This window comes from Ascaphus truei, chromosome 2 (assembly GCF_040206685.1).
Source record: "Ascaphus truei isolate aAscTru1 chromosome 2, aAscTru1.hap1, whole genome shotgun sequence".
In the NCBI taxonomy this organism is placed as follows: Eukaryota; Metazoa; Chordata; class Amphibia; order Anura; family Ascaphidae; genus Ascaphus; species Ascaphus truei.
In genome coordinates, this window is record NC_134484.1 from 113,946,860 (window position 1) to 113,968,866 (window position 22,007).

General features: G+C 45.7%; 1 protein-coding gene across 2 annotated transcripts in view; it reads left to right on the plus strand.

Annotated features, from left to right (window-relative positions):
- The first annotated feature begins 5,146 nt into the window (after window positions 1-5,146).
- Window positions 5,147-22,007, plus strand: part of LYPLA1 (lysophospholipase 1) — a 29,857-nt gene continuing 12,996 nt past the window's right edge. The window contains exons 1-7 of one of the 2 annotated variants that reach the window (XM_075584323.1): window positions 5,148-5,432; window positions 12,669-12,866; window positions 12,987-13,018; window positions 15,127-15,192; window positions 16,747-16,794; window positions 19,798-19,868; window positions 21,584-21,657. In XM_075584323.1, coding sequence (XP_075440438.1) covers window positions 15,146-15,192; window positions 16,747-16,794; window positions 19,798-19,868; window positions 21,584-21,657 — 240 coding nt within the window. In that variant the 5' untranslated portion in view covers window positions 5,148-5,432; window positions 12,669-12,866; window positions 12,987-13,018; window positions 15,127-15,145. Of the gene's footprint in view, window positions 5,433-12,668; window positions 12,867-12,986; window positions 13,019-15,126; window positions 15,193-16,746; window positions 16,795-19,797; window positions 19,869-21,583; window positions 21,658-22,007 lie in introns of both variants that reach the window. The other variant, XM_075584322.1, reaches the window with a different exon arrangement.

The window sequence follows — 22,007 nt, forward strand, 5'->3', positions numbered from 1 at the left end:
TTACCTTTCTCCATCCTAAGCTTGGATATTGTATACCATGTTCACAAAGCGTGTTCTTTTATTGGACATCTCAAAAATCATTGTCTGCCTGATTAGGATTAAATGAGTGAGGGTCAGCCAGCTGGAAAGGTGCTACATAATACCTGCATATACACTACAGCAGTGTATTGTGGATTATATATAGGCTGACCATACGTCCCGTTTTGAACGGGACAGTCCCGTTTTTTCCCTATTTCCCAACCGTCCCGTCTTTTTAATAAAAATGTAAATTTTGTCCCGTTTTGTGCGGATTGCGACAGCCCCCTCCCCTTCCTGGTAGGGAAGGAGCGCGCTCCAGCGGTGTGACGTGCTCCCCTCCCTCCCCCCACTTGAGCCCGCTTCAGCACATGTGGGAAGCGCACGCTCCCTCCCCTCCGAGCCTGCTCCCTCCCCTGCACGTGGGACGCGCGCGCTCCCTCCCCTCCGAGCCCGCTCCTGCACGTGGGGGGCAATCATGTGGGGAGGAGCTGGTCGAGAGAGGCACATGTGTGGGGTAAGCAGTTGAGGTGGGGAACATGTGGAGACAGGCACATGGGGAGAAACTGGTGGGGAGAGGAGCATGTAGGTGAGAGGCAGGTGGAGAGGAGTGTGGAGAGGAGTGGGGGGGGGGAAGAAGAATCAGGTGAGGAGTGGAGCATGTGGGGGAGAAGCTTGTGGGGAGAGGAGCATATAGGTTAGAGGCAGGTGGAGAGGAGTGTGGGGGGGGGAGAGAAGAATCAGGTGAGGAGTGGAGCATGTGGGGGAGAAGCTGGTGGGGAGAGGAGCATGTGGAAGAGATGCTGGTGAGGACTGGGAGCGTGTAGAATCCAGAAATATTCTGTTTATTGTGTTTACTTTATTGTACTGAGAAACTGAAAACAAGGATTAAAAAACAATTGCCTTTTTTAAGATGTGTGGAAAAAATCGAGTTCTTGCAGTTTAATTTTCAGGACTCTAGCACTGCATCACACAACGCTCCCAGATCAAGAGGGGTTTGTGCCTCCTTTTGATTTTAGGAGTTGTTTAAGTAATCCCATTTCTGTGATTGTTTAAAGCGGCGATCGGGTGTAACACCCCTCCCCCCCCAACCCACTCCACCCCCATGACCCCTGTGCACAAACTGAGGGGACAGCATCATTCCATCCACTGAGAAGATCAGTTATTACTGGATAATACATTTTTTTATTTTCTTCCTTAACCAATGGTGCCATTTGTGCTACATGTGTTATTAAAAAAGGTACGGTATCTAATGTGTAGGAATGGTTTGGAGTTTGAATATTAAAAAAAACACCAATGTTAATGGTGCTCTGAATGAGTCCCTCTGATGGGAGGTCATGCAAAGCATTACAAAGCCTTTTATTTCTGTTCTTGTCAAGCTACAAACAAGCATATTTGCTTCCCCCTTTTTTTTAAACTACATCCTGTCTCCACATTGCACTGTTTGATTCATATATTCATTGGCTTGCAGAAGTATTTACCCAATATCCTATACCAATAATGTCCCAGGTTGTTGAATTACAAAAAATGTGGGCACATTTTTTTTTTTTTTTTTCAAACGAACTACTTTTATTCAAAGCTACACAGCTGTAGTGGTTAAACGGAACACTGTTATATGAGGAGGATGTTAAATGTCAGCAGGAAAGAAGAAAAAAAAAAGCACTTGTACCTGCCGCCTAAAAGAGAGCACGTGCCTCAGCGCTCTATCCCTGCAGCCCAGCGGATTTTTTGTTATGGGAGATTTAAGATCTCCCAGGGCTTGCAGACGTGGGCGCATGAGGCTGTCTGGGATTTTGGGGGGCACATTGGACAGGATGATTTTTGTGCCTAACCCCTCCATGGGTTCTATAGGGATGTAGGTCCCCCCTACACTGATGCCTTTCTGCACCAGGGTGTGGGTGGCAGCCAGCGTACGGAGGAAGAAAATGCCCCTCCCATACATCTTGCTGGCCGCCACCATAGCAGAGGGACCCACAACGTCTGCCACAGCCCTCACATAGATCTCCATGTTAAGGCCAGGTGACATTGGGCACCTCACCCCAAGCTTCCTGCTCAGACAGGGCGTGGCCCCAGCGTTGTTGTTGCTGGGGTCAACGCCTGCAGCTGCCACCTGCGCCCATGTTGGAACTGGGACTGCAGGGGTTAAACTGACAACAGGAGCTGGGGGAGGTGTGGCCAGGGCACTGGAAGTACCAGGCCTAGGGCTGTGGTTATTTATCCTAGGGGCCCCAGTTTTTGGAGTCCGATGTCCAGGTGTGGCCCCCGTTGCTGCACTAGTCCTATTCCCCCCAGGCATGATGAAATAAGCCTCTAAGTAAGGGGAGGAAAAAGTTCTTAGGGAGAGAGATGCAGAGAGGAAACTGTCCCTTTAAGAACCAATTAACTATCTCTGCACAGGGAGGGAATGAAAACAGCTTTTAAAACCTGCTGTAATCTTCTCTTTTCTCCCCTTAATTATTTAACTCTCTCTCTTTCAAGAAACCACACCACAATATTGAAGGTCTTAAAGAAAGACACAGAGCTCCCAAAAATGCAAATGACAAAAGGAAATCAGGCTTAAAATTAAGGTGAAAATTGAAGAAAATAAACAACCAGGGGTAGGTGAGATGAGAGGGGTTTGAGACTGCAGTTTCCAGCCAGCCACAGTGTAGCTTTGCTGGGTTAAACCACTGCAGCCTCTGGGTGAAAAATAAAAACGGTTTTTAAACCTGAAAAAGCACCCAAAACCCTCTGCAAAACTCACAGTATACTCCCAGTATACTCCCCCACAGATCCACAGAAAAATATAACAAATAAAGAAAGAATAAAGCTGATTCATTACCAAATGCCTGGGAGCTCTTCACGTACGCTTCTGAGTGGGAGGGAAGCAGGCTCCAGCACAGCTACACACAGGGAAACAGGAAATATGCAGAGCAATGATAGAGAGGACAGACAGGGATTATAAAGGAGGGAACACCAATAGGAGAGAGCAGAGGGAGAAGTGGGAGACAGCAGGGATAGGTCAGGAGGAGGAGACAGGGGAATCAGACAGAGAGATAGCCTGCAGGGCATGGGAGGAGGAGTTAAGAGATTGACAGGTCTTAGAAAAGGAGCATGTGCGCGCGCCCTCTGTAAACTGAGAGTGCGTGCGCACAGGCTGCGTCACGAGACGCGCGGAGCGGCGCGGGCACACCTGCGGAGGGGAACGGAGGAACGGAGGGGACAGCCACCGGAGGTGAGGGAATGGAAGCGGACACTGAGGGGACCTGGGAGCGGGGAGTGTCGCCGCAGGGGCTCGGGGGACGTGCGGGTGCGCGAGACTTGCGGGGCGCGCGCCGTGGCAAGGGAACGGCGTCAGAGGCTGCCAGAGCGGGACGGGAGTGGGTAAGCGAAGGGAGGTTGGCAGGGGAAGGGACAGAGAGGGTGACGTCAGGAGCATAAGAAGGGGAAGGAATCCCATGAACCGTCACAATCAGAACTGGATCAATTTTCCAGTGAAAAATGGGCAAAAATGTCACCATCCTATTGTGCAAAACTAGTAGACAGATCCAAAAAGACTCCTTGCAGTAATTTGCTGCAAAAAGGTGTTAGGAACAGTATGTTTTTAACACCAGAAATATATTTTCTGTTTAAACAAAAGAGCAGGACATACGCAGGGTGCAAGATACTTACACTGTATGAGTTAAACTCACACAGGCTTCTTGGGAGGATAACTACTAAATATTTCTGAAACCAAGGAGTTTCCAACGATATGACAGATGCTTTAATGAGCAGGGAAACTAAACCCAGGTCACCAGGCAGTCACTAGATACAATTGGTACACTGCTAGAGAGAGGGCACGGCTCAAAAGGGGTGTGCCAGATCCTGCTTCAGAAGAGGAAGGGGATGTGACATTGTAAATGGTTGCTATAGAAGCAAAAAATGCTTTTTACATTAAAAATGTAATTCAGTTGTTTAAAAAAAATGCTACAAGCATTTTCTCATAGTACAGAATTGATTTATTAAAAAAAAACACATGTAGAACATTGCTTGGTCTGCAGCTTTAAGGACGGACAATAGATTTGATAAACGATCAGCGTATTATATGAACCAGGAGAAATTGCCTTTTATTCATGACAAAAAAGTTGCCAATCGATCAAAATTCACCAAGTATTTCAATGAATGAAGCCATTGACGCTGAACGCTGAAACGTGGGTTTTTCTGGAAAGGAGAAGGGACAATGCTTGGCGAACCACTCGCGATTCATTGGCAAAACAGCAAATTGGTGGTAAAAATAGTGTGATTTCTGAGAAACTTTGAGCCCTTATAAGTTCTGCGAAGTGGTTTGCCAGGAATCGATTTTGGCTCAAAAACTGAAAAAGTTTGTCAACGCATTTGATGAAAAAAAAAAAGAAAAGAAATAGCCGTGGTTGGGTCGTGCTCTGTACTGAATGCGTTTGGCACATTTGCTCACATCTCTAGTAATAATGTGTCCCTATTTTTATGTTCCCAGTGTGTGGCTCTGGGGCACTTAATCCACAGGTTGGGAAGTGTACCTATTTTAACGTGCCTAAGGCTGCACTTATTGTGCCGGCGACGCGACGGTGACGTCAGGTTGCGGTCGCTGGAAAAATCATATAGAAATGACTTCCAGCGATCGCGACCAAGCCGTCTCTCCGTCGCGTCGCGCTTACTATAAGCGCACGCGACGGCAGCAATGCATTTGTTTTGGCGCGATGTCGCGTCGCTGGCCCTGCAACGGTGGGGGTTCTGCGACCTATCCTACATTTGGATACAATTACTATTTGTATCTAGGAATACTTGTTTGCCATTTAAATGTATCACAGCCCACACCGACCCAAATCCCTAGTCCCTGCTACAGTGGATGAGAGCCAATGTGAGGACACAAGCTACCATCTCATCCTGCCCTGGAACGCCCAGCGCACAAAGGACAGAACAGCCAGGCGTTCTTTTCCGGGTCCTTGTGTCACATGACGTCACAATTACTTATGTTCCCTCTGTGCGTCACCGTGTCACTGCCACCCTTCTCCAAAAGAAAGGTCGAACCCGGCACTACGAGCAGCCACGCCCACCTGCCTGCTCTCCTCCAATCGCAAAGCAATCCGGGGGCGCGCGGCGTGACGTCCCAGAGCCGCGCAGCCCCGCTCCCAGTCTGTGCTGAATGGTGCTTGGGGGGGGATGCGCGCGCGACACGTCTCGACTTCGAGACATCACGACCCCGCCCCTCCTGCGCGCGGGCTGTGGGTTATTGGAGGATAGGCGGCGCGCGTGCACGTTGCAGCACGAGTCACCCGCCGCCTTGCGCACCCTGCAACACCCGAGCGGTGACCCGGGAGGAGGAGAGGCGGCGCTCTGCTCACACTCGGTGTATGTGCGGCAACAACATGTCAGCGCCCCTGCCTGCCATAGTCCCCGCCGCGAGGAAGGCGACAGCCGCGGTGAGTAATCCGAGGAAGAGCCCGCACACACTGACCCCAATATATACCCTCCAAACATAAACCCAAACTCCCAACCAAAAACCCAAACCCCTATATACCTTCAAACCCCCAACCCCCCTATATACACCCCAACTCGCAAACATACCCAAACTCCCAACCTCCATATATACCTCTAAACATAAACCCAACCCCGTATATACACCCACCCCCCCATCCTATATACACCCAAACTCCCTTCTATATACACCCAAGCCCCCCCCCAATATACTGTACACCCAAACTCTCCCATCATGTATACACCCAACTGCATACACCCAAACTCTCCCCCTGCATACACCCAAACTCTCCCCCAGTATACACCCAAGCTCCAGCCCCCCACATGTGCACCCACAGACTGGTATGGCATATCAGTCCCACATATATGCAACTAATGATCTAAATACCCCCTCTCCCAATACACCTGAGACAACCATATATACACTCACATTGTCACAGATACACCTGAGACACACCCACTTGCCAGGTACAAATAATACAAACTTATCCCATGTACAGCAGCTCTTTCTGTATATAAAGCTGACTATGCGTGCAGAGCTGGGCATAGTTTTTTTAAGCCCAACAGTTTATGCCCCACAGAGCTTGTAATCTAATATTTAGTGTCTGAGCACAGTGGTAAAGTGACTTGTCAGCGATATCGGTGTTGGATTTTCACCCAACTGTTGGACCGTCGACATTTTCTTTTATTAGGCAAGGTTTAAAATTCACAAACCTTCAAACAGGTTTGTCGATTAGTATTAAGGTGGGAGTTGTTACATGACACTGACAAGTGCTTTGCATTGTGCGTTGTATTAATGCTTTGAATAAACTAGATGCCAGTTAAGTGAAGACTCCTTAAATGCGGGTCATTAGTTTACATAGTGTTCTTACCACTGAGCTACTCCGCCAGTCCATACACATACGTACATGGACACAGAGCTGTCACACATACACCCTACCTTTACACGCCCATCACATAGCCATGTACTAGTCTTTACTCGCCCATCTACATAGTGCCTCTATGCGTTTTACCCATATCTATCTGCCTCTTCTTCCATAGTCTTCTTCCCCACAGCAGGTATGCTGCCTCTCCAGCAGCTTCACCATCTCCAGCCTCCTAGATGACAGTGGCAATGTCACTTGATTAAATCTGGTCTGATTTCCCTGTGTGACAGACTGGCACGTGTTGCTTGGCTCTTCAGATATCATGTTTCAAATGGTCAAAAGTAAATAAATACAATTACCATGTGTAAGGTATTTTGCTACAGATTAGACTGTTAGGTAACAATGAAACATTATTCCTGCAATGTTTTGTGATGCAGGCTTATGGTAATATGAGGGAGAGTGTCTAATGGTAGCTTCATTTCAGCACTTCTGTATGTCTATAAGGCACCCTAAAAAGTGACTTGGTGATCGAGGGCACGGACTGAAAAACAATGACGGAGAGAGGGGGGGGGGGGGGGGGTGCTTGTCTGGTTCAAGCCCCAATGTCGGCTCCTTGTGACCTTGAGCAAATCACTATCTCTGCCTCAGGCACCTAAAACATAGATTGTAAGCTTGTGGGGCAGGGACACTGCTTAGATGACAATGTACAACTCTGCGTGCTGCACACTGTGTTGTAATTGCGAAAAGCTTTGAGCCTCATTGGGAGAAAAGCACTATATTAACGTTATTAGTAGTATTGACGATCTAAGACCAGGACTGACTGAGACTGATAATCTAGGAGCCAACTGTGAAGCTCATTTGCAAGGCTTTTTTAATAATTCAGTATTAACCTATGTTGTTGTTTGGCATATGTTGTGACCTTGAATGTGATGGGCGTTTTGAAATCCTGTGTGCAATGCCAAAGTTGGTGTTGGCAATGTATATTTTGCCAGGTGTTATAGTGCACTAGTGCGCGACCTGAGATAAAGAGAGGACCACAGGTGGGGAACTCGCTTAGAGATATATGTGGTCTATTTCACTGTTGCAAATCAAAATGTTATGCTTGAATAAAACATGTCCGAGCATTGCTGAACGAAAGGGCCCCCAAACACTGGCCACACCAGCAGCCAACTCCCTATATTTTAGTACATGGGAGTGGAGAGATTCTTGATGTGGATCGTAGCTACTCCTTTTTCCACTTGAGAAAGACCTATGGGTCGAAACGTTGTGTAGTGGCTGTAATAAATTAGATTAAGTAAAACCCAAAAGTGCCCTGTGTTACTTCTCCCTGCTATGTTCATTGGATTAACTGCAGGCTATTCTTCAAACACAGGAGAACTGTATTGCTGTTATATTTCTACGTATGGTGTGCAGCATCTGTCTTTACTTTTGATCGTAGCTACTCACCAGTTCATCAGTTGCCTAAAGATCGTGCTAATCTTTTGTTTCCAGTGTAAAGAGAGGAGTGGGACAGTATTCATCCATGTGCTGAAGCTGACTGGAGGGGGCGGGGAGAATGTCCTACCCACAGCTGTAATGTCCCTGCTGCCTGTACACTATCTGTGTATATGTAATGTGCAGTCCTTCGGAGGGCCTAAGGCTGAGGCCCCAGTACCTCCGCTGCACGCACGCCCGCGACACTGGCGGCGCGTGCAGCCGATTCCCCGGTCTGCAGTGAGCTGCAGGAAGAGACCGGGGGGGGGGGGGGCGTGGCGGGGGAGTGACAGGGGCGCGGCCATGACGTCACCCGGCAGGTTTGCCTTCATTAGCTGAACCGCCGGGGGCGTGGCTTAGCGCTCCGTCGCGAGTCCTGCTCTCAATTCTATTGAGAGCAGGAGCAACTCTCACCACAGCGCTGCGGCCCCCCCTCGCAGCGGGCCCGGCGCCATTGAGGGGAGGGCTCTCGTCCCTGCAGCGTCTGCCACAGCGGGCGCTGCAGTAGCCAGCGGGGACCAGGCCTTAGACTTGAGATAGGCAACATGATATATCACTGTGTTAGAGTATTGAGGTGTACCAGTTTACCTGCACAAATGACTGCACTAACATTAATAATGTAACCTTTGGTTAATTCCTGAGCTGCACGTTGCCCATTTCTTCTCTTGAAATCATACCTCATCCTGCATCACCATTTCCCAAGCTGTATTACCACAAGGGGAAAACCTAACATGAGCAGGGTGTTGAATACAACTTCTCGCTTACTTTTTGGCTCCCAGAAGAACTTTATAAGGGGGCTTTCTGCAGTAAAGAGAGGTTTTGAATGTGTGGGAGCAATTTTTCTTGTGATCCAAAATTATTTATATTTTCTCTTCAGTTCTAGAACACTTGATTAATGAACACATCTTTTTACAAATGAGTGAGGCGTTTGCTGAACTTACATGAAATTTACCAATGGCTTATGACAGTGGTTTCCAACTTTTTTTTTTTTTTTTTTTTTTTTGGTTAAGGAACCCTATGTGAAATTCTGAGGAACCCCAACTCTCTCTAACAGCGCATCTGAAATCAGATGCATTGTAAAATCTTCTGTATTTAGTAATGATGTATCGGGAACCGGGCCAGGGCACTGGGAGCCGGTGCCAGGTAATTTCTGTTCTGCGCTGGTCCCTCTGTCCTTCTCTTGGAGAAAGGCAGGAGCAGAGCGGCGGAAGAGACTTGACTACCGGCGGCAGAGGGTGAGGAGGACCACATTCTTCAGCCGGTGGCAGCAGAAGACGACATCCTTCACTGCCGGTGCTGGTGGGAGCAGATAAACATGTGACCGGAGCAGGAGCGCTGTGAAGGATATAGTCTTCTGCTGTCAATGAAGAAAGAAAAAATGATCGATATCAGCGCTGCTCCTTGGGATGACAGACTCACCAGGTAGGTAATAAAATCAATTTATTAAATCCACATAAAACAGATACTAGAACATAACAAAAAAGACCTCCTCCCACATGTTTCGGGCGAGTTCGCCCTTTCTCAAGGACTCGCCCGAAACATGTGGGAGGAGGTCTTTTTTGTTATGTTCTAGTATCTGTTTTATGTAGATTTAATAAATTGATTTTATTACCTACTGTCAGAGAGAGGATTTGGCCCGGGATTAAAGGGGTTACACCTCATTTGGCCCCCCTCTACTCTCATCTGGGAAGCAAGGGGTTAACTGGACTGAGGTCCAGTAATGTGTTTTTGCCTTGCTTCAGTATCCAAATGTTTATTCCCCTGTATAAATGTATTGTGTTATCCTGGTGTTTGCACTCACACATACACTAGGGTTGATGCAGGAGGGAAGGGGTTAATGTTAATTTAGTGATTATAGCTATTTGTTCCCTTTTCCCGCCTTTTCAGGCTCCATTTTGCAGCCTTCCATAGGTCGGCATTGAACCTCCATGCGTTCTAATGGCAGAAGTAGCGGTTTTGGACCTGTTTTCCAGCGGCGACCAGCAGGTGGCGTCAGAGAGGAGGAGCGGCGGTTTCCCATTGTAAGTCAATGGGCTCATTGACTTCAATGGAGATTCCTCAACGCCGGCCTCGGAACAGGTTGGCAGCCATCCAAACCGCAGACCGCAAAAGCGGATACAATGTCTTTGAAAAGAGTTTAATCACTTCGGTCAAGTTCAAAGACAATTGGCGTGGGAATCTTAGGTTCTAGGGCCCCTGGGAATAAAGTTCTTTTTGCCCCTAGGAACCCCCACACACGATCCATACCGGGTCCAGGAATGAGAGACCCCCGTAAGGGGTCGAGCGGAGAAGGAGGGTCGCGCCATTGACTTCAATGGCGGAGCGGAGGTCCCATTGAATCTAATGGCGGCGTGCGCCATGCATTGTCAATGGCGCCGCTGGCCATTGATTCCAATGGGGAAAAGCTGCGTGGCGTAAAAACGACTAAGTGTGAAACGATGAAAAATGTAAGTCCATATCTCCGGTTCTGAAATGACCAGAGGGATGGGATTTGGGTGGCATGTAGCCAAGGTTCCGGCTTTAATGCATGGCCATTCCCAGCCCCCTCCGATCAACCAGACGGAGTATGGACGAATGTATAGATTTGTGGTTTTTCCCATAGGCTTCAATGGCGGTTACCCCATTGAAAGCCTATGGCGGGGAACCCCATTGACTGCAACGGCGGATTTGCTCCATTGAAGCCCATGGCGGCGGAGCCCGTTGTTTTCAATGGGGAACGAGTGAAAAGCAGAGATTCATTTTTTTTAAAGGGAAGGGTCCTGTATTTTAAAAATGTGTTAAAGTGCATTTATGTATCTCCGGTTCTGGAGGTCGCAGAGAGTTGAAATTTGGCCAATATGTAGGGTCACTGTAGGCATTAAAAACTGGCAGATTTCGACCCACTGGGCCCACCAGAACGGAACTTATTAATATGTGAAGATATTAAAGTGTATATGGGATTTTGGATCTGCTCTGAAAATGCAGACTCCATCTGCTATGCTAATGGGGCAGGAAGAGCATCCTGAAGATTTAGCATAGCCTGGTGATCAATAGTTAACTGCCCTGATTGTTTATACTGGGGTCAGGAACAAAGGAAGTTGAGTGGTTTGTGAGTGTCATACTTCACACTTAAAATCTACTTCAAAGATATTTTCCTAGCTAGCTCGGCGCCTAGGGTTAAGAGTAAAGGGCTGAAATGGTATATAAGTCAGTCACTCCTTACTCAATTGTCTTCATGTATTGTCATGATGTCCACATCTGAACCTGAATTATGGTAGAAATGGCCCATCCTGTATCCTGATGGCTTTCTTGTCCTAACCTTTAAGTAAGTGCCTATATTTTGTCTGTTATTTGTATAATCTCGTGTGTTCACCTTTTTCAAGGAATAAATTATATTTTATCATATCTAAGCCTCGTTCAGTTCAACCCAGTTATATTTTTGGAGTGTATTATTAATAGCCTGTCACAAAGTTACCGTCACACCTACCTGGTGAGTGTCATCCCAAGGAGCAGCGCTGATATCGATCATTTTTTCTTTGTTACTTCTTGATCGTGGTCGCGCAGGAAGTGCGTCATTATCCTTTCAGGTATCACAAGACCAGGAGACATAGAGGGGACGGACTCTCGTGAGCTCCATCCGTGGGCTGCTGCAATTGTGGCCGCTGGCCCCACATGGGAAGCGGGTCTGCAAGTGGCCCTTACCCCGCATCTTCAAAAGGTCTTTTTTCCTGCTCCGCACTTATATCTTATTTGGCTACGAGCTGTGGGGGTTAACCTTGAGTGGACAAGACGGTTCCTTTGGATTTCTGCTGTCAATGGCTGAAGAATGCTATCATCTGCTGCCACCGGAGGAAGAATGTCTTCCTTTGCTCCCACCGCCTACCGGATTTCGCTGTGGTCCTCCTCACCTGCCGCCACCAGCTGCAGGCAAGTCAAAACTACCTGGTCGGGTACCCAGTTCCTCAGCCGGGTATTTTTTATTTTTTCCGGTCATTTTTTGGATTCTGTACATCCCTAGTAATTAGTACAATTTTTTTTAATGACCTGAAAAATTATAGGGTGCCCTTTAGGGATGCCCAGGAAACCCAAGGGTTAAACACTGACTTATGAGCTTGCCAAATTCCTTCCCTTCACACGACTACGGTTTATGAACTGTGCCTATAGATTTTACATAAGGTTCCTCTGTGAATACGCGTCTCTTGAGATGTAGCAGGACAGTAGTGTTTCATATGATTGAGTCCATGTTGGTACTTCTTGCCATTTAACAAATACATAAAACTGCTGCTCTGACTAATTCTAGTGGGAAGCACTCATTTTCCAAGTAATGATTTTATAGATTTAATTAGGAGACTTGTCTGTGAAACTAAATCTGTAGACGAATCTTTAGGGCTTTTTAATTCTTCTTTCTAATAAATGTGTCATCGGTTTCAGAACATATAAATGGAATAAGACACTTAGGGATGTGGTACTAGAGGAGATTAATGGCATCATGTTGTGCAGATGTCTAATGCACTTTAGCCTGGTATTTATTCACAGTTTATGCCCCTCATGGCACTTCTTATTCCCTCTTATTTTTCCTTATTATTTTCTGGGGATACATGCAATGCCTATTTACTGTGCCTAGGGTACCCAAAGGTATAGCAGTAAATGGCCCTAGTCAGACCGGGAGCTGATACTATCTCGGGTATTAAGCTGTGAAACTATTGGTCCCTCTTACGCCAGTTAAATATTGTTGTGTCCAATATTTTTTGAATGATAAGTGACACATGCGTGGGAAAGAAACATGTATGCATAGTGACCCCAAAGGTCATTTGATGCCCCTCTGCCTATTTGCCTCTAATATTAACTCTAATGTTCTAATAGTTTCAGTGACTGAACTGTATTGCAACAGCAGTTGTGAAAAGAAGTGCTTGAGGCAAGCAGACCCGAGCACTGGGATTGGTTAATGTCATGGCCGTATTATACCTGTGATGAGCTCATTTAGTTCTTCATTCTATCACTACACTGGACTCCGTCCTGCTGATGTCCGCTGAATGGAAAAAATAAATATTTAAACGCACCGTAAGACATGATTTATTTTCGCGTACTTTTATCCCTTGTGTTTTCTAAAAGCTAGTCTGTATCCTTAACATCTATGCTAGCCTTTAAAGAAAAGTCATTGTTTAATTTGCTTCTTTTTAGGTTATATTCCTGCATGGATTGGGAGACACGGGGTGAGTATATATTTTTGAAAGGATCAAATATGTTCAATGCCTCGGTTTTGCCCAACCCCAGCACCTTTTACATGTCAAATTTTACAATGCCATGCTGTAAAATCGCAGGTCTTTCTTGCAAAAATGATCAATAAATGGATGATTTTACCAAAGCGATGAAAGCGTGGAGATCACCTCAATCTAATTACTAATAGTGGAGCAGGCTGGAAGGATAACTTGCTGAAGAGACCTGTAGTAGATGCAGTATTGGTAGAAGCAGGTCTTTCGTGTGTGTGTGTGTGTGTGTGTGTGTTTACATGCTATACAAAGTATCAATACTTCATTGTTGGGTCTGTAATCCAGTCACCTAAAGCAGGGCTGCACAACATACGGCCCGCGGGCCGCATGCGGCCCCCCTGGCCTCTCTGTGTGGCCCGCGGTGACTCCGGCCGAGCGCCAGTTAATTAATTAAATAAATTAAAAAATATATATATTTTTTTTTTAAAGTTTAAAAAAATGGCGGCGATTCATCCCCCCCCCCTCCTCCACCGCCCCCGGGTTTTGCAGTGCGCGGGGGCAGAAGCAGCATGAGGAGGATGCAGGATGCCGGGGAGGTCAGAGCATGCTGGGGGCGGGGCTTAGTGCCGGGGAGAGGATGTGCTGATCTAAAAGAGGTAGAGGTGTGTGTGTGTGTGTGTGTGTGTGTGTGTGTGTGTGTGTGTGTGTGTGTGTGTGTGTGTGTGTGTGTGTGTGTGTGTGTGTGTGTGTGTGTAAAACGGGCTGGTGGGGGGTGGGCTGCTGACATGTGAGGGGGGGTGGGCTGCTGACATGTGAGGGGGGGTGGGCTGCTGACATGTGAGGGGGGGTGGGCTGCTGACATGTGAGGGGGGGTGGGCTGCTGACATGTGAGGGGGGGTGGGCTGCTGACATGTGAGGTGCAGGGGGTGTATGATGTGAGTTGCAGGGGGGAAGTGATGTGAGGTGCAGGGGGGGAGAGAGTGTCATATTGAGGAGAGGGGGAAAGAGTGTCATTGAGAGGAGGTGGAGAGAGTGTCATTTAGGGGAGGGGGAGAGTGTCATATTGAAGAGAGGGAGAGAGAGTGTCATATTGAGGGGAGGGGGAGAGTGTCATATTGAGGGGAGGGGGAGAGTGTGTCATATTGAGGGGGAGGGGGAGTGTGTCATATTGAGGGGAGGGAGAGAGAGAGAGTGTCATATTGAGGGGAGGGGGAGAGAGTGCCATATTGAGGGGAGGGGAAGAGTGTCATATTGAGGGGAGGGGGAGAGAGTCATATTGAGAGGAGGGGGAGAGGGTGTGATTTAGGGGAGGGGGAGAGTGTGTCATATTGAGGGGAGGGGGAGAGTCATATTGAGGGCAGGGGGAGAGAGTGTCATATGGAGGGGAGGGGGAGAGTGTGTCATATTGAGGGGAGGGGGAGAGTGTCATTGAGAGGAGGGGGAGAGGGTGTGATTTAGGGGAGGGGGAGAGAGTGTTATATTGAGGGAAGAGAGACATGGGGGGGATGCTGACTTGAGGGGGGGGGCTGCTGACATGGAATGGGCTGGGGGATGTGGAGGGGGTATTGTGTTTTTGATGTGGAGGGTGGTATTGTGTGGGTGAGGGGGAGAGATGGGGGTATGAGAGATAGATGAGGATGATGATGATGGAGAGGTGCTGGAGGAGAGATGATGATGATGATGATGATGATTTAACCCATGCGGCCCAAATTTTTTTTCCTTGGAGCAGTTCGGCCCTTCTCACTTTACGAGTTGGGCAGGCCTGACCTAAAGCTTTCTACGGTGCACAGATCCTCGGCAAACTGGCCAGTGGCAGTATGCGTCTGGAATTAAAATAATACATTTTTATTTTTTTAACCATTCACTGCCAGGAAGGCCTGCAACTTATTGGAATACTTTGTAAACCATATTAGCCTTGAGCTAATATTCATATATTTTAATTTTTTTTTTCCTCCAAAAATGAAAACTAAAGAATAAAACCATGATGATTAAAGCAACAACCTTTAACCTTTAACCTTTAGAGAAACTCTAGATGGGAATGATATGCTGCTGATTGTGGAGACGCTTGGGAACGAGAGCAGTAATCATGCCGCTTCTTTTATATCCAACAGGCATGGCTGGGCAGAAGCGATGGCGGGTATCAGAAATCCCCATGTCAAATACATCTGTCCACATGCGTAAGTTTGGGAGTTATTTATGTGCGTTTTAAGGAGCGCATGTGGCTTTTGTTTTTTTGGTTCCCATCATTCTTGAGGAAAATCAAACATTCTAATAATGAAGAGATTGAAAATGCAACACAAATAATTAAACATTTTATTTATTTTTCTTAAACTCACCGTTAGGATATTAGTGTAGGACATAATCTCAAGTGCTGTGGTGCTCCCTAACAGTAAGGGCAGTTCTATAGTGTGAACGCGCGTGCACGTGACGCACACTTTTTGTGTGTATAGAGTCCGTACAACAGGCTGGGAAGGTGTGTGTGTGTGTGTGTGTGTTACACGTTTTAAATAAATACGATAATAAATTATTTATTAACACTGTATACGCGCGCACACGCATATACACACATACATATATTTCAGCGGCGCACATTCTGTATTTTACTCATCTTCCTGTCGGCCGGTTCCACGCACACTACCCTGCGCGCGTGGCACCATTATAGAAAGGCTGACAAACCTCAGCCAACTAAGGCTTTGGTCCCGCTACCATCTGATGGTATCCTCCCGAGCAGGTCCCAGTCCCCCCTCGCTGCACAGCTCACTACACGCTGTGACGCGTCAGCCGCCAGGGGATGCAAGAGAATTGTAATCCCAAGCGGCGACGCGTTACGTGTGGCTGTGAGCCAATGAGAAGGGAAGGGCTTCGGAGAGGAGGCGGGGAGGTCTTCGGGGAAAGCAGCTGCAGCACTAAGGGAGCCCCCCAGCTCCCTCCAACAGACTCGCTCTTCGGGGAGCGGGGAGGCGGGGGAGGGAACCCCCTGACAAAGTGATGGCCCCGCCCCAAAGTCATTGCCACGCCCACCGATCCATTTTGGCCACGCCCCCCGCTCCCTACAGACCACAGATAGCGGTCAAGTGCCTCACCACACGCCGCCTGTCTGCAGTGCGGGCACGTGGTCTGAGGCAGCGGGGCCCAAGCCTAAAACTGCCGCGCGCACGACGTAGCAAGCGCACGCACTATAGAACAGCCCTAATATGTGCTAGCAAATTTTCTTCCTCCTGCCACTCAAACCCAAAGAGAATGTTGCCACAATTGGTAGATTTCCATAACCACAAGAAACTAATATACTGTACGTACAGTGACTTTACATCAAAAGGTACGGGCATACCCCGGTTTAAGGACACTCACTTTAAGTACACTCGCGAGTAAGGACATATCGCCCAATAGGCAAACGGCAGCTCACGCATGCGCCTGTCGGCACGTCCTGAACAGCAATACCAGCTCCCTATCTGTACCGAAGCTGTGCGCAGACTATAGAGACTGTTACTAATGCGTTATTTACATCAGTTATGCACGTATATGACGATTGCAGTACAGAACATGCATCAATAAGGGGAAAAAAGGTAGTGCTCCACTTTAAGTACATTTTCAATTTACATACATGCTCTGGACCCATTGCGTACATTAATGCGGGGTATGCCTGTAATTGTCTACTAGTTTCCTCTCCAAAGCACAAAATGTGAAGGCTTTTTGTTTCTGTTTGTGCGTAACTGGAACTTCTGTAATTTCAGACCCATCATGCCAGTTTCCCTAAACATGAACATGTCTATGCCGTCGTGGTAAGTACTCATTATTATTTCCTGTAATCAAAGTCTACCAACTGCTGGTACTCTTTGCCCTGTTTATGTACGTTATTTGGAAAACCTCCGTTCATTTTCTTTTTTTAAAGAAGTAACGGTGTCGAGTTTCTTTGAGTAATAGCTAGTCATTACTGCCTTTTTTTTTTTTTTTTTTTTTTTGTTTAAATCTGCTTTATAATCCATTGCTGAACTCTTCCACTTAGGATTTGCTGCAGTCATCTTTCTTTAGTTGCGTGCCTTTAATCGCCAAATTACATTGCACAAAAAAAAATGCACAATATCCTCCACATCTATTAAAATGGTAGAGAAGCTGTTACATGGAGGAGTGCTTTCACATTTATTGTAGCCATGATAAGTATGGTAGTGTAAGTAAATGCATTAAAGTCCATTCTAGTGAATGGAAGTCACTACATTGTTCACTGTGTTACTTCATCTCTCGCCAAATTGAACCAGGGCCTAGAGGAGGCTGCACTGTGTTACCGCATTATCAGAGGAGCTCTTGGCTTTACAGTTTTCCTCTTCTGGAATGTAGGCCAAGTATTGTTGATCCTTTCTTTGGCTAGCTTAGCAAGTGTTGCCATATGCCACTGTATTAGCTTGACTGTCACACTGGTGCCTCTCGCAGAACTTGTTTGTGCAATAACACAATACAAATGCTAGAAAAAAAATCCAGATGTCTAATTACGACTATCCTAAAGTGTATTGGAATGGAAGTACATTTTATTCACTGCATTCCCAGATGTTTATTCAAAATTCTATGTAGATTAATAGAATATTCTGCTTCAATCCTACCCTGATTAATGTTGAGAAAACAAGGTAGAAATATTAAGTTTAGAGCTTGCATAAAATGGTTTGTATTTATTCAGGGATATTTGCACACAGTCTAATGGTGTTAAACATTGCTAGATAGCACACAAAAAGGGTATTTTGTATTCTATCTGCATATAGTAAGCTTTTACTAGAAAATAGTTGGCATGATAGATTACAAAAAAGAGAAAACAGTGGCGCTCCCTTAGAGAAAGTAAATCTAATTAGAGCCCCTAGGTGGGCATAAATAAAGGAAGAAAACGAGGCTCAGAATGACAAGGATTAGATATCAAAGAATTAATACTGGCCCTGATACTGCTGCTCAATCAAAAGGATCGTCCCCTGATCCTAGTTGAAGTGGTGAATGGAGTGGAGATGAGCGCATGTAAGGAGAAGCATGAAACAGCAAATTGTATAGTCTAATTTGAAGAGTGTGCATGAACAGTAGAGTGGGGGTAATAATACTATAGGTACTCACACGGGCATATGTGAGCGGGGATCCCTCAGTGTTGTCTTGGATGTTCTTATTCTGGTCACGAAGTAGAATCGTCTGCTGGAACAGATACTGGCTTGCGTGGGTCACTTGATGTGGTCCTTATTGTTGCTCCTGGTGCTTTCTTATACCGTATGTTCTGGCTCGTATGAGCCATTTCAAACACACAGGGAACAAACGCACATAGGAGGATCCAGAGTGAGTGAAGGGACAAGAGAGAGAACACACTGCGGTGTCAATAGAAATTGCAAAATAAATAAATACACTCACACGGGCTTGTGTAAATGATGACAATGAGGGCAGATGCTTGCAGCGTGGAATCCACTGTGTGTGGTGTCTGTGTCTGCAATCTTAGGACTGATGGTATCTTGCAGTAAAACACAGGGAACACAAACACACAAGGGAATCCAAAGTGAGTGAAAGGACAAGGACCACACTATAGTGTCAATGAAGAATGAATGAATGAATAAATAAACTCACACGGGCTTGTGTGAGTGAAGATAATGGGGGCAAAAGCTTGCAACATGGAATCCACTGTGATTACTGTGTCTGCAATCTTGGGACCAGTAGTGTCTTGCAGTTAAACCCGGGGTAGATGACAACCAGGCAATAGGAAAGATAAAAAATGATTTTAATAAACAAATAAGATAAAAGCTCGAAGACTTGCATCAATAATAAATGTAGTCTCCGTAGCTGGAAACAGTTCAGGTAGCAGTAAGTCCCCTTCTCTGCGTTCGGATGCAGGGCTGTGTTCCGAAAACTGGAAGCAGCTACGGGAGCCGTTGCAGATCAAAAAGGCTCCACGCTATACCTAGAACGATGCGTTTCGGAAATTCAATTTCCTTCGTCAGGTTCGAAAAAGAACCATGGCTGTGGTGAAGGGTTTGCATGGGTTCCCAGTTTAGATTAGGTATGAAGCAATACTTTTTTGGAGAGTGGGGTTTGCTCCTTTCAAAAAAAATAATTTTGTTCAAAGCTTAAAATCCATTGGACCATACACAAAAATCATGTGCCTTTTCCGGAAACCTTTCTCTCACCTTACAGACTACATTGGGACATTTGCAATGTTATTTGATAATCAGTAGATTGTGATACTGTAACTCCTTTTGCATGTAAATACCACTTGGATTGTAAGCTCTTTGGGAGAGGGTCTCCTTTCTCCTTGTTGTTTACGTGTTACACTTATTCCCTTAGTTTGTAATTTGTTTACCTTGTATTGTATTTTGTTTTTTAAATTCCCAAGTGCAACCTACGTTGTTGCATATGTAAATGTCTATGTAGAGTCTGTAACGTTTACTATTTTTTTTTTACAAATTTGTTACATTTGCAAATGGGTTAGTTATTGTGAACCATCAGGAAAGCTTTACTTATCCGCCTTACCAGGAAACGTAAAAATATCTGCTTCTAATTAATTTTTAAATGACTGTGTAGTTAAAAATTCATACTGTCCCCAGGGTAAAGCAGGCTTAGCATCGTCTGGAAACACCATGACATACAATTAATGGTTCCTTAAGGCTTCAAGAGTAGGAAAGCACTCCATGGAAACCTTAATGTTGCATTCACTTGAGGTGCTTGCGATTGTATTAGGGGCCTTCACAAAGGCCTAACTGTGCAGTTAATACAAATACAGTTAATACCTGGGGCATTGGTTCTTAATGATCTGTGTTTATTATGTTCTTTAGGTTTGACATAATTGGATTGTCTCCAGACGCTCAGGAGGATGATGTTGGCATCAAGCAGGCTGCCCAGAATAGTATGATAATGTCTTTATTTATATATACAAAAGTGTATATATTAAATAGTGTTTTATATCTGTGTAGCCATGTAAAAATCAATATTTAAGATGCATTTTAGTATAATTTCCAGCCTGTGAATTCCAGACGTATTAATATCACGCGGTAGAATACCGGTATATACATGTATGTGAATACAGTGTGATTGAATGATACATACCATTGCTTAACCTTGTTTGCCACAACTGTATTAATTAACTTTTGCCGTGCACATGCAAGACCCAGAACATTCTTTTAACGTAGTTTGCATAATAAATGTGCACTTTTGTTTGCTATGAAAAACTGCCGTGGGGGATTACGTTGCACCACCTGCCACATGATAATAGTGGTGTAAAGGTCTGAAACATTTTATTACAAATAGCCAATAACACACAGCCTTCAAACTGCGCCACACAACTCTATGAAGAATCTTACTTTTAAAATAATATTAAACAGTAAAACGTTGCTTAAACCCTTTTCTACGTTGACAATGTAGGTTAATAAAAGCAACTTTATAAGTGTTTTGCAAATTAAGCCAGAGTAAATGGGGCCGCATCTTTCAGTGGCCTTTATGAGTAATATTATAGCTGATATTATCACAGTGGGTGGTGATGGAAGCCCTAATAAGTGAGTGTTGCATTATTCGGCCTATAGAGTTAGGCGTGGTAGTTACAAAATACAGGGGATTTTCTATGGGCTAAAATCTATACCATACAATGTTATTCACATATTATGCACAATAGCAGGCAATACTATTCAGAGACGCACTGCATGCAATTATAATAGTGGTATTGCTTTGCAAAGGTGTTTAATCCCATAGAGCGACTCTGAAAACAATGACACAGACTTTGAAGCAGGGGAGCCTGGTTTAAAACCAGAGACAGCACATAAAACACAGACAAAGCTCAGTTTTAGCACATCCAGTGAAAATCATACACGGTACAGTGCCTAAATATATATGTATAAATATCTTAAGTAAAATGGTCTTTTAGTTTGACATTTTTGGCCAAAATTGTTGTAAGCCCCTGAGCGAACGTCACGGCAGACCACAATTCAGGGGTCCCTAACGCTAATATAAATTCTTAATAACCTGTGTAATAACAGGAAGAATTATTTATAGTAAATCTGTCAATATTAGTTGCAAAGTTCTAAGTCTGATTGAAGCCTTTATTAACCTGTACATTACCAGGAAAAGCACTCTGTATTAGAGATGTCACAACCATCCTGCAAGCAAACAAGTTCCCCTGTGTGGAAGATGCTATGGAGTGAGCCCTTAACCATTTAAATGTGGGAGGGGGTGAGCTTAAATTAAGTAGGAGGTTGCCAACCTCCAATCAGCCAGGACTAGCTGAACAAGAATTGTAAAATATACTGGACACCTAACAAGCTCCTATTGAACCCAATAGGAGCTTGTTAGGTGTCCAGTATATTTTACGAGCCTGGTTTAAATCCTGGTGTCAGCTCCTTGTGACCTTGGGCAAGTCACTTTATCAAATTAGATCATCAGATCTATGCGACAGGGACTGATTGTGCCTGCAAAAGTCTCTGTACAGTGCTCATACACTAAAGGCGACACTATACAAGAAAAGACATTATTTATGAGTCGAGAGGAATTTTTAAAGACTCAAATGTATATTTGTTGTTGCGAATTCATATAGTAACACTGTTTTCAGTAATATACTGTATCCTTTTCTAGTCCAAGCATTAATAGACCAAGAAGTAAAGAACGGGATCCCTTCTAGCAGAATCATTTTGGGAGGATTTTCTCAGGTAAGCCGTTTGGTTACCTTTGTGTAAGGAGAATCTATTTTTTTGCCACAATTATGAGAACTATACAATATAAGGCTACGGTCCCACTGCCTGTGCTGCACGTGCGTCTGCGAGGCTGGCGGCGCGTGCAGCCGAGTATCCCGGTCTGCAGGGGGAAAGACGGGGGGACGCGGCCATGACGTCACCCGGCAGGTTCACCCTCATTGGCTGAACCGCTGGGTGGACGTGGCCAAGCGCTCCGTCGCAAGTTCTAATCACAATTTTAATGTATGTCTGAAAAACTCGCCGCACGGCGGCCGCCCCTCACAGCGAGCCCGGCCCCATTGAGGGGCGGCACTTGTCCCCGCTGC